The sequence below is a fragment of the Macaca nemestrina genome, chromosome 12 (assembly GCF_043159975.1).
Source record: "Macaca nemestrina isolate mMacNem1 chromosome 12, mMacNem.hap1, whole genome shotgun sequence".
NCBI lineage: Eukaryota > Metazoa > Chordata > Mammalia > Primates > Cercopithecidae > Macaca > Macaca nemestrina.
In genome coordinates this window covers 125,012,863-125,028,072 of record NC_092136.1, presented here as the reverse complement: position 1 = coordinate 125,028,072, position 15,210 = coordinate 125,012,863, and the positions used below count along the sequence as shown (strand labels likewise).

The 15,210-nt window shown below is 46.5% G+C and overlaps 1 protein-coding gene across 6 annotated transcripts in view; it reads left to right on the top strand.

Moving 5' to 3' along the window:
- Window positions 1-12,638, top strand: part of LOC105476260 (fasciculation and elongation protein zeta 1) — a 51,730-nt gene extending 39,092 nt beyond the window's left edge. For 3 of the 6 annotated variants that reach the window (XR_011611252.1, XR_011611250.1, XR_011611251.1), the window contains exons 6-10: window positions 2,042-2,313; window positions 3,913-3,993; window positions 5,737-5,910; window positions 9,856-9,921; window positions 12,282-12,638. Coding sequence is in view for 3 of the 6 variants with exons in the window: in XM_011732017.3 (XP_011730319.1) it covers window positions 2,042-2,313; window positions 3,913-3,993; window positions 5,737-5,812; window positions 9,856-9,921; window positions 12,282-12,298 (512 nt within the window). In the remaining 3 variants the exon portion in view is untranslated. The remainder of the gene's footprint in view (window positions 1-2,041; window positions 2,314-3,912; window positions 3,994-5,736; window positions 5,911-9,855; window positions 9,922-12,281) is intronic. The other 3 variants (XM_011732017.3, XM_011732014.2, XM_011732019.2) reach the window with 2 other exon arrangements.
- The last annotated feature ends 2,572 nt before the right edge of the window (window positions 12,639-15,210 follow it).

Here is a 15,210-nt window from a genome sequence, read left to right as displayed (position 1 = left end):
GGTCAGGGTTGAAAGGTCAACCACGGGTTAGAAGTGGTCGAAGCAGAGGCAGAATCTGGAGGCCTGCATCCTGCAAGTCAGACTTTGGCTCTGAATAGCAGCGGCAGGAGGTGGCCGGCAGAGAGTCTGCTTGGTGTTGAACTGGACTTGGCTGCCTCGCTGCATTCCCCACTGCCCCAGTCAGGCCTTTCCCGGCCACACAAAGGTCCCAAAGATAGACGCGTTCAGCAAAAGACTTGTGAAAACAGCTGAAATGCAGAGTGAAATGGCAAAAAAACAGAAGGGGGAGAGGGCAGCTCCAAAGAGCAGAATAAGGGAAAAGCCCAACCAAGTCAGCAAATAACTCGGCGAAGCATAAACAAAGAGGAAGAGGAAAATGGATTCTGAGGTGAAAGTGAAGGATACCATTAGACGTTGTATATTTAAAAATAACTAAAAGATTATTAGTTGGATTGTGACATAAAGGAAAAATGCCTGAGGGAGTGGATACCCCATTCTCCATGATGTGATTACTATGCATTGCATGTCTGTATCAAAACATCTCATGTACCCCATAAACACATACACCCACTATGTACCCACAAACATTAAACATTAAAAATCAATCAATCAATCCTTCCTCCCCTGCTGTGAAAAGATGCCATTAGATGGAGCCACATTTTAAAAGATGTTTCCCAAGTGTATTTTATTTTTTCAATGTTGATTTTATATATATATATATATATATATATTTTTTTTTTAATAGAGACAGAGTTTCACCATGTTGGCCAGACTGGTCTCGAACTCCTGGCCGCAGGTGACCCACCTGGCTCAGTCTCTCAAAGTGCTGGGATTACAGGTGTGAGCCACTGCACCTGGCCTTAATTTTTTTTTAATGTTTAAAATAATTTTTAATCAGAAAATGCTTAAAGTGTATAAAAGTTATTTATTTATTTATTTATATTTTAAGACAGAGTTTTGCTTTTGTTGCCCAGGCTAGAGTGCAGTGGCATGATCTCTGCTCACTGCAACCTCTGCCTCTCAGGTTCAAGTTGTTCTCCTGCCTCACCCTCCCGAATAGTTAGAATTATAGGCATGCACCACCATGCCTGGCTAATTTTGTATTTTTAGTAGAGGCAGGTAAAATCCTACCTCTACTAGGTTTTACCTGCTGGCCAGGCTGGTTTTGAACTCCTGACCTCAGGTGATCTGCCCATCTCAGCCTCCCAGTGTGCTGGGGTTACAGGCATGAGCCACTGCGCCCGGCCTAAGGTGTACAAAGTTTTAAAGCATGATTTAGACCCGCATACAAGTATAATCTCAACTATGAAAATATACAATATGTAAACCGAAAAATTTGGAATAAAATATCCAAATCTATTTTAAATGAAAGAAGTCTTAGGGGACTTCTTAAAATTAAAGTTATCTGTTTCCCATGATCTCAGGTTCCCTTTTCTTTCCTCTGAAAGCAGCCAACTGCTGCTAGGCTTTATTTTTTCATGCATGTCGCCAGTCGTCCAGGTTTCACGTATTTTTGAATACACGTGCTGTGACACAGGACTAGAGATGTAAAGAAGGGCTCAGATGGTCGGCTTTTTTTTTTTTTTTTTTGGCCGTACACTATATCTTGATCAGTTCTTGGGAATAAGCACCAACGTCTCTATTGCTCTTCAGTATGGATGACAAAAACCTCCATCCCATCACTTTTCCATCCCCAATTCTTGACCCACTTCAGACAGGGAATCTTATGGAGACAGATGGCAAGTGGAACAAAGGATCTGTCTGTCCATGTCCATTTTGAGGACAGAGTCCACAGACTTCCTTGTGGGCTGTTTCTTCTTCCTCCTTTCTTTCCTGAGAGGGGTGTTCTCTTCTGCAGTCAGTACACAGGCCTCCGCCTTCCCGGCGCACCCCTAAATTGTGAAGGTCTTTCTTGGGTTAGGATTTGGAAGGGGCATCCTCAGAGGGGCAGTCCCATCTTGACTGGTGGTGGCCCCAGGAGCTCCCCAGCGAGCTCTGGTGTGGATGCAGGTGTTACGCGGGAGACCGTCTTCCCCTGCAGGGCTGAGGCACATGTCTGGATCTGAGCTGACCGAGCTGCTGGACCAGGTGGAGGGTGCCATCCGCGACTTCTCGGAGGAGCTGGTGCAGCAGCTGGCCCGCCGGGACGAGCTGGAGTTTGAGAAGGAAGTGAAGAACTCCTTTATCACGGTGCTTATTGAGGTTCAGAACAAGCAGAAGGAGCAGCGAGAACTGATGAAAAAGAGGCGGAAAGAGAAAGGGCTGAGCCTGCAGAGCAGCCGGATAGAGAAGGGAAACCAGATGCCTCTCAAGGTATGTGAACAACCAGGCGGAAGACTGGGTGCTTCCAACCTTGAACCTTGCCCGTTTCAGTGCCCTACCAACCCCGCAGGGGACTCATCAATATTTACTGAGCAGCGGTGGTGAGCAGCACATTGTGACAGACAGGGGGTCAGAAAGGGGGAAGGTATCACCCGTCTCCTCCACTCCCCCAAAGGGCTCACAGTCTAACCCGGGAAGACAGCCTGTAAACATTAGGAAATAATTGAATTTGGCGTATGTTCTCTGTAGGCAAGACCTTAGAGAAAGTGGGGTGAGGGCATTTCGTGTTTGGAGTCCTGAGATGGGCCTCGGAACTCTGGGTCCAAATCCTTCCTCGTGTCCCAGGTTCCAGTCCTGACTGGTCTCTTTAGGGTGTGCTAGGGTGTTTCAGTGATTGAAAATGACCTGATGCCCTTTTTTTTTTTTTTTTTTTCTTTTGAGACTGAGTCTCACTCTTTCCCCCAGGCTGGAGTGCAATGACACAATCTCAGCTCACTGCAACCTCCGCCTCCTGGGTTCAAGTGATTCTCCTGTGTCAGCCTCCTGAGTAGCTGGGATTACAGGTTCACGCCACCACACCCGGATAATTTTTGTGTTTTTAGCAGAGATGGGTTTCACCATATTGGCCAGGCTGGTCTCAAACTCCTGACTTAAGGTGATTTGCCCGTCTCACCTCCCAAAGTGTTGGGGTTACTGGTGTGAGCCACTGGTCCTGGCCCCAGATGTCTTATTGTTCTATCGACAAGATGTTCCAAACTCGTGGTTCTTTTTTTTTTTTTTTTTTTTTTTTTGAGATGGAGTCTCACTCTGTTGCCCAGCTGGAGTGCAGTGGCATGATGTTGGCTCACTGCAACCTCCACCTCCCAAGTTCAAGCGATTCTCCTGCCTCAGCCTCCTGAGTAGCTGGGATTACAGGCGCCTGCCACCACACCCAGCTAATTTTTATATTTTTAGTAGAGATGAGGTTTCATCATGTTGCTCAGGCTGGTCTTGAACTCCTGACCTTGTGATCTGCCCGCCTCAACCTCCCAAAGTGCTGGGAATACAGGTGTGAGCCACCGCGCCTGGCCACCAGAGGTTCTTAATTGGGGGAGCTCAGTGGAATTATCTAAGGAGCTTTTTCAAAATGCCTTTCCTGAGGCTTTATCACAGACCTATGGGATTAGTCCTCCGCATGTACATTTTGAAAAATCTTCTCAGATCAGGACAGTTGCTTTAAGACAGTCTTTTCTGATAGCTGAACATTTTGTTTTCCCCTAAGATCTTTGCATCATGGTTCATCTAAGTTTGACTGAACTGCTTTATTTTTCTATTTGCATGATGGTGGATAAAAGGAGGGAAACTGGGGGATGCAGAGGAGTCTTGTAGCCCTGAGGGACTTACTAAGATAAGAGTTCTTGAGGCTCTATTTATTCTTGCAAAGCTCAGGCTTCATTTCTGGCCTGACTCTGTAAGCCAATGTCTTGCACTTACTCTCTAGTCAAGAACCCTGGGTGTTATCTGGGACCGCCTGGTAGCCGAGAGGTCTCTGGGTGTGGTGATGATGGAGCAGGAAGCATTTGCCCTTCTTGAGTCTCTCTCTTCCCCCAGCGCTTCAGCATGGAAGGCATCTCCAACATTCTGCAGAGTGGCATCCGCCAGACCTTTGGCTCCTCAGGAAGTGACAAACAGGTACGCGCAGTCTCCCTGCTCCAAGCTCTCCTCCTAGACCCCGGCAGCTTGGCCTCCCCAACAACGAAGGGGGACAGTGACTCGCCAGAATTATCCCAGCATTTATTTAGGGGGTTAGGGGTCCTAACACTTTCTTCTCCTCTTAAGGAGGAACAGAGAGTATCTATTTAAAAGGTGAACTTTTTTTTTTTTTTTTTAGCTCTAGGGTTCTAGGACATGGGCAAGACTTAAAATTCAACACTGCTTGTAGGTCTAAGAATTAAGTTGTTTTAAGGATGAAATGCATTAAAAGGGAATCCGTTTGATGATAGATCCCATCCAGAGTTTAATTAACTGTCCATCACACTGGATTACCCGCCAAGCCATTCCCACTAAGACTGCCTCTGCAGCTGCCCAGCTCTGGTTGTAACCGATGCTGTGGCTTTTTGTTGGCTCAGTAATTTCCTTGTGATGTAGCTTGCATTTCTGGTTATTAAGACAGCATTCACAACTTTTATCAAGTGGCTGCTATGTGCTAAGCTCTGCTGTTAGGCCCACAGGTGCAAAGGTGAAAAGTCCCTGTCCTCATGGAGTGTATAATCTAATAGACATGGCTGGCACGTGAACAGAAAGTATGAGATGGTGGAATGAGTGCACGTGAAAGTGTATATGTTTTAAACATATTTGTAGCTGAATTCTAAGTGCTAGATTAATTCTAGAACTCTAGAACTCTAGAGATTCTAGAGAACGGGAAGAGATTTTAGAAGCATCGAACCCAGTCCTCTTGTTTTATGGCAGCGAGAACTATGTACCGGAGATCCAAGGCATTTTTCCAAAGCCACACACACTGCCAGTGGCACAGCCGAGACTAAAATGTGAGCTTCTGGCCGGGTGCAGTGGCTCACGCCTGTAATCCCAGCACTTTGGGAGGCCGCGGCAGGTGGATCACCTGAGGTCAGGAGTTCGAGACCAGCCTGGCCAACATGGTGAAACTCTACTGAAAATACCAAAACTAGCCAGGCGTGGTGGCGGGCACCTGTAATCCCAGCTACTTGGGAGGCCGAGGCAGAAGAATCACTTAAACCCGGAGGCAGAGGTTGCAGTGAGCCGAGATCACGCCACTGCACTCCAGCCTGGGTGACAGAGCGAGACTGTCTCAAAAAAAAACAAAAAAAAAAAACAAAAAAAACAAAAAAAACTGAGCTTCTTAGCTTTGGTCTAGAGCTCTGGCACTCACCACCTCAGGCTTCCTTGAGGCTCCTTTGACAGCCCACTAGGCCCTGGTGCTGGTTTTGTTGTAGGAGCACCTGACATCCAGCAGAGGGAGCAAATCTGACATCGGAGACCCTGGGCGGGGTTGAGGTTCTCTTGCATGTCTTTTTTGACAAAAGAGAAAGAATTCCTTCTCAAATTGCTCTGCAAAGAATAAGAAAATATAATCCCCTTGGAGATATTCTCTGCTCTCAGTCTGAAGGAGAAAAAGCTCCCCAGGATTCCTAAATAACAGAGAAGTCTGTAGTGTAGGAAGAATCTAGAAGTTGGAATGGAGAGAAGTTTTCCTGGCTAAATGTGGGAGAGTCTTACTTTTAAAGAGACATCCCCTAAAGATGGAGAAGAAGTTCTGAAACAGTGATGTGCCAGTGACCATGAATGTTTCAGAGAAGGTCAGATTTGCAGAGTGTGTGTCTTAGAGAAAGGCTAAATTTCAGCCCAGAGGAAGCGTGTCTTCTGTCTCAAGCCCCCTGCGTGCTGTTTGTCTTGCAGTATCTGAACACAGTCATTCCTTACGAGAAGAAAGCCTCCCCTCCGTCAGTGGAAGACCTGCAGATGCTGACAAACAGTGAGTTCCTCTTGTTCTCAGCCAGATCAGCGGCTCCTTTTTCTCCCTTCCTGCCTGTACGTTGTACCTCCGGTGCCGCAGCCCCGAGACTCCTCAAAGTAGGTTTCGATGGGCTAAAATACCCTCCAAATTACTGCGTCACATCCTCCTGCACAGTGTACAATTAAAACAGTCTGCACTCATAACCAGAGCTGTCTTTCTTTCCCCTGGTTCCCACAGGGGAAGAGACGGGGGCAGGAGGGGGGAAGAGCTGTGAAAGAGGTTGGGGTGCTGGTGCAGGGGACGTTTTTATTTTCCCCCGCAGTTCTCAAGGCTTGGCATCCTCTGCCTCCCTGTTTTCTCTCTCCCTGCAACTTGAGGTTGCCTGGTCGGCACTTGTGCCCCTTGAAGCAGGGCGCCCAGTCTGTGGGTCTGGCTGTAATTTTAATGAGAAGCGAGGTTTCTTGGATGGGGTAAGGCTGTCTGGAAAAAATAGAGTCTAGCTTTCCTTCCAGGAAGTGACTGCCTCCTCTCCTCCACTTTGCTCTGCTGTCAAATATTAATAACCATTCTGAGCTATGAGGGAAAACAGTGTGTAACAAAGAGCCTTTTGTAGACAGTAACTGTTTATATACATCAAACAGTAGGACCCGCCAAGGGCTGGGGGGCACATGGTGTTAGCCATCAGTGTCAGCTTGGCCCTTTTAGGACGAGAAAAGTCCTAGGCTCAGATGTGGTGACAGGCCCAGAGGATCACAAGGGAAATTCCATTTCCCTGGCAACTGTGCACTGCAGAGAGTGACCGCTAACGAGGCCCCGCCCACTGCAGCATGTTCTGGAGGGAAGGGGCCAGTCTGGGGCTACTGGATACCCCCGGGAAGGGAAGTTGAGCTTCTGTTCAGCTGAGGAGGATGGATATCTGCCGGGCCCTACTGCTGAAGGTGACCAAACATTTCATTTTTTTTTTTTTTTTAATCAATTTGGAGGACTAAAGCTGGAGGTTCTGGCAAACAGAAATCCTGCCTACATCAATAGACACTGTGTCCTTGAGAATCAGGAATTTTAAAATCAAAGTACAGTGACTTGTCCTTAACTCATTGTAAACTCCTTTATTTGCATAAATATGCGCTTTTTTTTTAAAGGGAGAAAACACAGATGAACTGACATTTATAGGTGTTTGTGTTTTCACACAAGTTAGATTTGGAAAGTAACTTGGACAAATTATGAAAGTTGATATGTGTAAAGTATTCTATCATAGCTCAAAAAATAAATAGCTATTAATTTATTGCAGGTACCCATTCAGGAATTCAGTGTGAAATCTTTTCATTTTAATTAAGAAACAGACTTTTTTCTATTTTGAGTGGTTTTGTTTACATTTTTTAAGTTCATTAAAAAAATCATAGCTAGAGTGTATCCATCATTTAGACTACTTTGGAAATATGGAAAAGCAAACAAAGAAAAATAAATAACTCACTGTCCACTCCACTGTGGTTACTATTTTGGTGCTTTTCTTTTTTTTTTTTTTTTTTTTTGAGACGGAGTCTCGCTCTGTCGCCCAGGCTGGAGTGCAGTGGCCAGATCTCAGCTCACTGCAACTCCGCCTCCCGGGTTCCCGCCATTCTCCTGCCTCAGCCTCCCGAGTAGCTGGGACCACAGGCGCCGCCACCTCGCCCGGCTAATTTTTTGTGTTTTTAGTAGAGACGGGGTTTCGCCGTGTTAGCCAGGATGGTCTCGATCTCCTGACCTTGTGATCCGCCCGTCTCGGCCTCCCAAAGTGCTGGGATTACAGGCTTGAGCCACCGCGCCCGGCCTTTGGTGCTTTTCAGCCATAATTTTTTGTATCTTTTCTACATGGTTGAGATTATACTGACTATAAAATTTTGTGTCATGATTTTAGTCACATTAGTTAACACTTTGATAATGTTCTTTTTATGGCTATCTCTTCTATCTATGTTCCAACATTTTATTGCTTTTAGAAGAAAAACTGCCATCTTTTCTGAATACCAATTCTCCTGTAGGTTATGAAGCCTCTCTTTTGTGGCAGATCGTCATATGAATTTGTGAACAATGCCTCTTCTCTCTTCTACTCTTTGAACTAAGTACATAGGCCAAAGACCAGCTTCTGCGACTAGACAATCCTTGTAACTTTTAGATTTTGGAGATTAATTTAGATACGTATCGCCAAGTGCAATTATTGTATTTTTACGTGGTCTTTGTGGTGTGGCATTTAGTCTGCTTGTGCTCAGTTGCAAAGTATTCTTGACAACTAAGTTGAAATGAAAGCATGTCTAAAAATGCAGAAAAAACGAAAACAGGCCAGGTACAGTGGCTCACGCCTGTAATCCCAGCACTTTGGGAGGCCAAGGCGGGTGGATCACCTGAGGTCAGGAGTTCGAGACCAGCCTGGCTAACACGGTGAAACCCCGTCTCTACTAAAAATACAGAAAGTTAGCCAGATGTGGTGGCACACGCCTGTAACCCCAGCTACTTGGGAGGCTGAGGCAGGAGAATCGCTTGAAGCCAGGAGGCGGAGGTTGCAGTGAGCCGAGATTATGCCATTGCACCCCAGCCTGGATGACAAAAGCAAAACTCCATCTCAAAAAAAAACAAAAAACCAGAAGAAACCAGGACCCCCTAAAATCCACTTATGCTGCCATGAATACATGTCTAAAGATACAGAAGAAATAAAACAGAAACAAACCACCCCCTCAATGGCCTCAGGTTGAGTCTCTTTTTCTGGACCTGGCCACTGACTCACGCCACCATTGGACTTTCTTCCTCACTGACTCCTAACTCTTGGATTCGAGTTTCATGACCCTGTCTTGAAACTAGGCAAGGTAATCAATGGAGGACAAAGATATCGAAATGAAGTGGGAATCCCACTGTTGCAGCCTCCTCCTGACCCTAGCTATCAGTTCCGGCTGATCTTTAGTGTTTTCTCGGCTTACAAAAGTAATACATGCTCATTGAGAAAAGCCAGACCCTACAGAAACGCAGCATAGAAAAGAACACGCCCTGTGGTCTTACACTCAGAGATAACCACGTAACAGTGTCATATATTATTATTCTAGATTTCTTCTATGAACATTAGAATTTAATTATAAAGTTAATACATGTTCTGTATCCTTCTTTCTTCACTGATAACTATGTCTTGTACATATAGCTCTCTCTTATTCTTCTTTCCTTCTTCTTCTTCTTTTTTTTTTTTTTTAGAGAGAAAGTCTTGCTATGTTGTCCAGGCTGGTCTTTTTCTTGTTTTTGAGACAGAGTCTCACTCTGTTGCCCAGGTTGGAGTGCAGTGGCATGATCACAGGTCACTTTGGGAGGCCAAGAGGGGAGGATTGCTTGAGCCCAGGAGTTCAAGACCAGCCTGGGCAACATGGCAAGACCTCATCTTTACTTAAAAAAAAAAAAAAAACTAGCTGGGCATGGTGGCACATGCCTGTAAGTCTCAGCTACTTGGGAGGCTGAGGTGGGAGGATTACTTGAGCCCAGTAGTTTGAGGCTGTAGCGAGCTGAGAACACGCCACTGCACTTCAGCCTGTGTGACAGGGCGAGATCCTGTCTCAAAAAGAACAAAGAAAAGAAAGTCACCAATAGATCCACTACCTAGAGACAAACACTGTGGTTCTTGCTGTGTTCTCCTCTATCACCATGTGCAGGTTTGTTATAGGGGTATATTGCACAATGCCTCTCAAGTAGTTTGGACTACAGGCATGTGCCACCACACCCAGCTGTTTTTCTTCTTTTTTAACTAGAAATGAGGTTCTGCCATGTTGTCCAGGCTGGTCTTGAACTCCTGGGTTCAAGGTCTGGGTTACGACTGAACCTAAATCTGTCACCCAGGTAGCAAACATAGTACCGGATAGGTAGTTTTTAGCCCTTGCCCCTGAAATGCTGACCCTTGATAGAGGCTTCTAGACTTTTGCTCAATAGTCAATAAATGTCTGGTTCCTTTGAATCATTTGTCTCTCACTCTGGGCTAGTAGGTCATGTGGCCCCAGAAGTGAGCCTCATGACCAGGCTAAGACAGTATCTTAGCTCCTCTCTTTCTCCTTTCCTAGTTCTCTTTGCCATGAAGGAGGATAATGAGAAGGTGCCTACTTTGCTAACGGACTACATTTTAAAAGGTAAGAGCAGCCCCAGGCCTCCTGGAACAGAAGGGGTTCTCTGGAGCTCCCGCTCCTGTCAGGGAACCTTTCCAGCTTGTCCATTCCAGACCAGGCCAGGCAGGGGCCAGGGAAATCAGGGACAATTGTGAGGCTTTGCAGTAATAGGTTTTGCCTTTGGGTGTTGCCAGGAGGCCGCAGGAGGAGATTCCATCACCCCCAGTCACCAGAGTGACTTTCCTTGGAGCAGCAAACCAACAAAGGACTTACTGTGAAAATTCTGCAGAGTTTGAGCTACTTAGTATTTAGTTGGGAAAAACAAAGCCCGATGATAATTTAATACTTTTCAAGCACTTGAAAGGAAGCTGGAGACGTAATTGACTACATCCTTATATAACTTTTTAACCTTTTCTTATGGAAACTGGTTGTACATACAAGAGCAGAGTAGAGGGAATGGCATAATACACTCTCAGGTACTGATTAGCCAGCATCAACAGTTATTAAGTCCCGACCAGGCTTATTTCATTTATGCCTCTACCCAACTTCTCCCCTCCCATGTTATTTTAAAGCAAATCTCTGTCAGAGTTTTTCATTCATAACTATTTCAGTATGCATTTCTAAAACATAGGAACTCTTGAGGAAGCCCCAATACCCCAATACCATAGCCCCAATACCATTTCACAACTAAAAAAAATTAAGAGTTTCTTTTTTTTTTGAGACAGAGTCTTGCTCTGTCACCCAGGCTGGAGTGCAATGGTGCGATCTCAGCTTACTGCAACCTCCGCCTCCTGGGTTCAAGCAGTTCTGCCTCAGCCTCCTAAGTAGCTGGGATTACAGGTGCCCGCCACCATGCTCAGCTAATTTTTGTATTTTTAGTAGAGACAGGATTTCACCCTGTTGGCCAGGCTGGTCTCAAACTCCTAACCTGAGGTGATCCACTCGCCTTGGCCTCCCAAAGCGGGATTACAGGCATGAGCCACTGTGCCCAGCCGAGAGTTTCTTAATACTGACTATCCAATCAGCATTCCCTGTTTTTCCCATAAAGGATTTTTCAGTTTATTTGTTTGAATCAGGGGCCAATAGAGATCAGTATGTTGCAATTAGATAATGATATGTCTCTTACATCTCTTTGATATATGGAGGTTCCGTTTCCTTTCTCTCTTCCATGTCTTGAAATGCATTTGTTGGAGAAACTAGGTTGTCTGTGCCATAGATTTTCCTCATTGTGGATTTTTGCTAGTTTCATCCTCATGGTATAATTCAGTATGTTCTCCTGTCTTCTTTATTGCCTGTGAACTGATAGAACTGGAAGCCTGATCAGATTCAGCTTCAGATTTTTTGATAAGCACTACATTATAAGTGGTTATAGGTTTCCGGACTTCCATGGGGTGACGTACATTGTCTGACTGTCTTTCCTTTTGTGATGTTAATAGCCATTGAGGATTGTTCACTGTCCAGATCCGTTATTTTATTGTTTTTTGTCCTGCATGCACACAAAACTATGCACAGTTGCAGAGGGACCGTATTTGTGGGACCTATAGTGGAGAAACCCTGAGCTATACTGTTTCTATAAGGATCAGAAGGACTAATCTTACATTTCAGCAGGAGGAACTTAGAGTAAACATTAAAAATAACTTGTTCAGCCTGGGCAACATGGTGAAACCTCGTCTCAATTAAAAAAAAAAAATCAGCCAGATGTGGTGTTGTGTGCCTGTAGTCCCAACTACTCAGGAGGCTGAGGTGAGAGGATCACTTGAACCCAGGAGTCTGAGACTGCATTGGGGGTTGTGATCACACCACTGCACTCTAGCCTGGGTGACACAGCAAGACTCTGTCTCAAAAACAAAAAACAAACAAAAACACACATAAAAAGGATTTGTGACGCAAAGATTTTAAAAGAGCAGCATATTTCTCAAAGAAGGTTCTCAAAGGAAGATTATAGAAACAGGTTATATAAATTTGGTAGTCTGGGGGCTAGACTTTACCCCTCATGATCCACTGAAATGTCAATGAATTTGTACAAGTAATTAATATTTACTAAGCACTTGCCACATGCCTCTCAACAACCCTGGGGTTAGGCGCAGGTACGTTCTATTGTATTGATGAAGAAACAAGCATGGAAAGGTGAAGTTAATTTCCCTAAGGTCATGTAGTTAGTAATGGTCAGATCCAGGATTTGAACTCAGGCCCCGGAGACTACACGCTTAGTTATTATAGCCAGCAACCACCTGCCATTGTCTCTCCTTTATTCTAAGCTCTAAACGGGGCTGTCACCACTCAGGAGCTGGTGTGACTGCTCTCAGCTAGGGCTCTCCTGGGCTCGGAGGTCCCGGCCTGCAGCTGTGTTCTGACTGCTGTCCGCTCCTCTCTTCTCGTTCCAGTGCTCTGCCCGACCTAACCTTGCCCTTTGGAGCAGCCTCGCTGCAGGAGGTCACTGAACAAGAGTCATTCCATCACAGGGACTGCATGACACCACGTAACCTCCGACGTGTATTTAAACGTGTATAGCTTAACCCGGATTAAACATGAGCAAACGCGCGGGGTCCTTTGCTGTTGGCTTCTAGTGCTAGTAACCATTGGATGCATGATGGGGCAGGGCCGGTGATGGTGCCTCCCCTTGCGGTGTCGGGAGAGGGGAAGGCAGCCGCTTTCACTGCTCATTATGTAGTTTGGCTCCAGCCCTCAAAAACAGCTTATACTGTAAGACTAATTTTGAAATAAAACCTTCATTTAATTAATATTCTTCACGTGCTTTGGAGTGTGGTGTTCATTAGGCCTCTGTTCCAGACTCTAGAGACGGGCTGTATAGCATTCTTCACTGCCAGCCTGTGGCCCGTGGCAGCCAAGGCTGTGTTTAGGGACCGGGCACATGCCCTGTTGTGGGTGGTGGTGGGATCATGGGACACAGTGGGGCTGCATATGGTATAGGCAGAAGGAGACCCTCTGCAACCTCAGTTTTTGCTGCTCAGCCACATTCAAGGGAGCTGCACCAGGGGCTGCAGAAAGGAGCTGGTCAGAGGGGGTGTGAGACCGGGGTGAGAGTGTGCAATTAGCAGATAGAAAGTGGGCCTCACGGAGGAGCCACACAGCTGCAGACCTCCTGGTGGGATGGCCAGGCTGGCCCTGGAGACCCTCCCCAGGCCCTCCACGGGGACCTGGAGGCTCAGGGCCTGCGGGGAGTCAGCTCTGCCGAGCTTTCCCAATGTAGGGGACTGCAACTTGTTTCCTGCACTTGACAAGGCCACCACTCCCTGTTTGTCCGCAACGACCCCTGGCAACAGTGTCCTTTGACTTTGCAGTGCCATCCCCAGCCCTTCACACAGCCTCCCATGAACAACAGCTCTGACTCCTTGCACTGTCTCCAGCATTGATGGCAGGCAGCTGCCAGCCTTGACCAGCCAGCAGGTGAACGTCATCCTCGTATCCCGGATGCTGGCTCCATCTCACCACAATCTGAATTCTGTTGGCTTCCATCTTCTGGCTCGAAAGACATTGAGCCTGCCAATTCCCATATCCTCCTCTGAAAGCAAAAACTTGTACTGGGGCACTTGTTGTAGCCTGCACTGGTTTCACCACGCATTAGCACACATCATGGCACCCCACGTGTAAACAGGTACTAGTATGATCCTGATTTTGCAGAGGAGGAAACTAAGCAGCAGAGATGTTCAGTAGCTGGCCCAAGGCCGTGTAGGAAGTGGGAGAGTCAGGCTGGCATTTGGGTTTCTTATCCAGTGCGACTTCCATTGATTCCCAGGAGTTTAGTGTCTGCTTGAACTAAGCATGCCACAGAGAAAGCCATACTTTATCACATCAACAGTTCCACAGAAGGCCACGGAATCCATCTAGGGGACACAGAAGTCACTCCCAGTGCCCTGCCTCCCTTCCTGGGCCTCTGCTTTTCTTTTCTTTCTTTCTTTTTTTTTTTTTTGAGATGAAGTTTCGCTCTTGTTGCTCAGGCTGGAGTGCAATCTCAGGCGGCGCAATCTCAGCTCGCCACAAACTCCACCTCCCAGGTTCAAGCAATTCTCCTGCCTCAGCCTCCCGAGTAGCTGGGATTACAGGCATGCACCACTACACCTGGTTAATTTTGTATTTTTAGTAGAGATGGGGTTTCTACCTGTTGGTCTGGCTGGTCTCCAACTCCCGACCTCAGGTGATCTGCCCTCCTCGGCTTCCCAAAGTGCTGGGATTACAGGCGTGAGTCACCGCACCCAGCTGGGCTTCTGCTTTTCTAGAAGCAGAACACTAGCAATCTCAGCTTGGGGTGACGGGGACTTATCCCACCGGGAAAACTGCTACAATGAGTAAAGCTCTAATCCAGGCATCTGCCCAGAGCAAAACTTCTGCATAGATAGAGCCCTGGCTGCCACAGCCGCATGGAAGTGACCACTAGTTCTGTGACAAAAGGGCGTGGATTCAGTTCTGCAATTCACTGGTGCTAAGGCTGAACATGCCCAGGGTCACTAGTGGTGTGAGGTCATTAGCAAGTTTAGCACTCTGCCGGTGATGGGGTTTTTCACCAGCCTCAGCAAAGGGGAAGCAGCGAATTCCCAAGAGCTTTTCTTCCTGCCTTGATTTGTCAGATCTGGGTCAGCCACTCCTTTCCCCCAATTTATCCTGCCAGCAGGTGTCTGAAGCGGCTGTGACAAGCTAATCAAAGCTGCTGGCAGTTAAAAATAAATCTCGAGTGTCAGGGATACGCTCAGGCTAGGAGGAGGTGAGCAGGGCAGGCGGAGAACAGTGGCTCCTCTTTTCTCTCTTGTTTGTCCTATCTGGAGTTTAAGGGGAATATGAAATCAATTCCTCATGGTTGTGCATTGCCCTTGCCTGTGTTCTTCCTACTCAAAGTGTGCTTTCCAGGCCAGCAGCACTGACCACACTTAGAAGCTTGTTAGAAATGCAAAATTTCAGGCCCCACCCCAGGCCTGCTGAGTCAGAATTTGCATTTTAACAAGGTCTCCCTTTAAAAGGGAGGCAGCTCTTCTCCTAAAAGGAGCCTGGGTTTTGTGCCTTGAGTTCAAATGCAGCTCTACTACATATTAAGCTAAATCTCCCTGCACCTGGTATTTTCATCAAGGACTGGAGAAGCTCTGCCATGGGTTTTCGGAGTTGCTGAATCCTTGACTCTTCAATGCTGAACCTAGGGAATTTGTGGATAGTGTGGTTATCAGGTGAACCCAGTTGTCTTCCCTCGGCTTTTCCCTCTTCTGGTCTTTCTGGATTGTGGAAACCTCAGGGAAGAGTCTCAAGAATTAACTGATTTTCGGGTCCCAGTCAGTCTTGATTGCAAAACTCAAGTCCTGTCTAGGA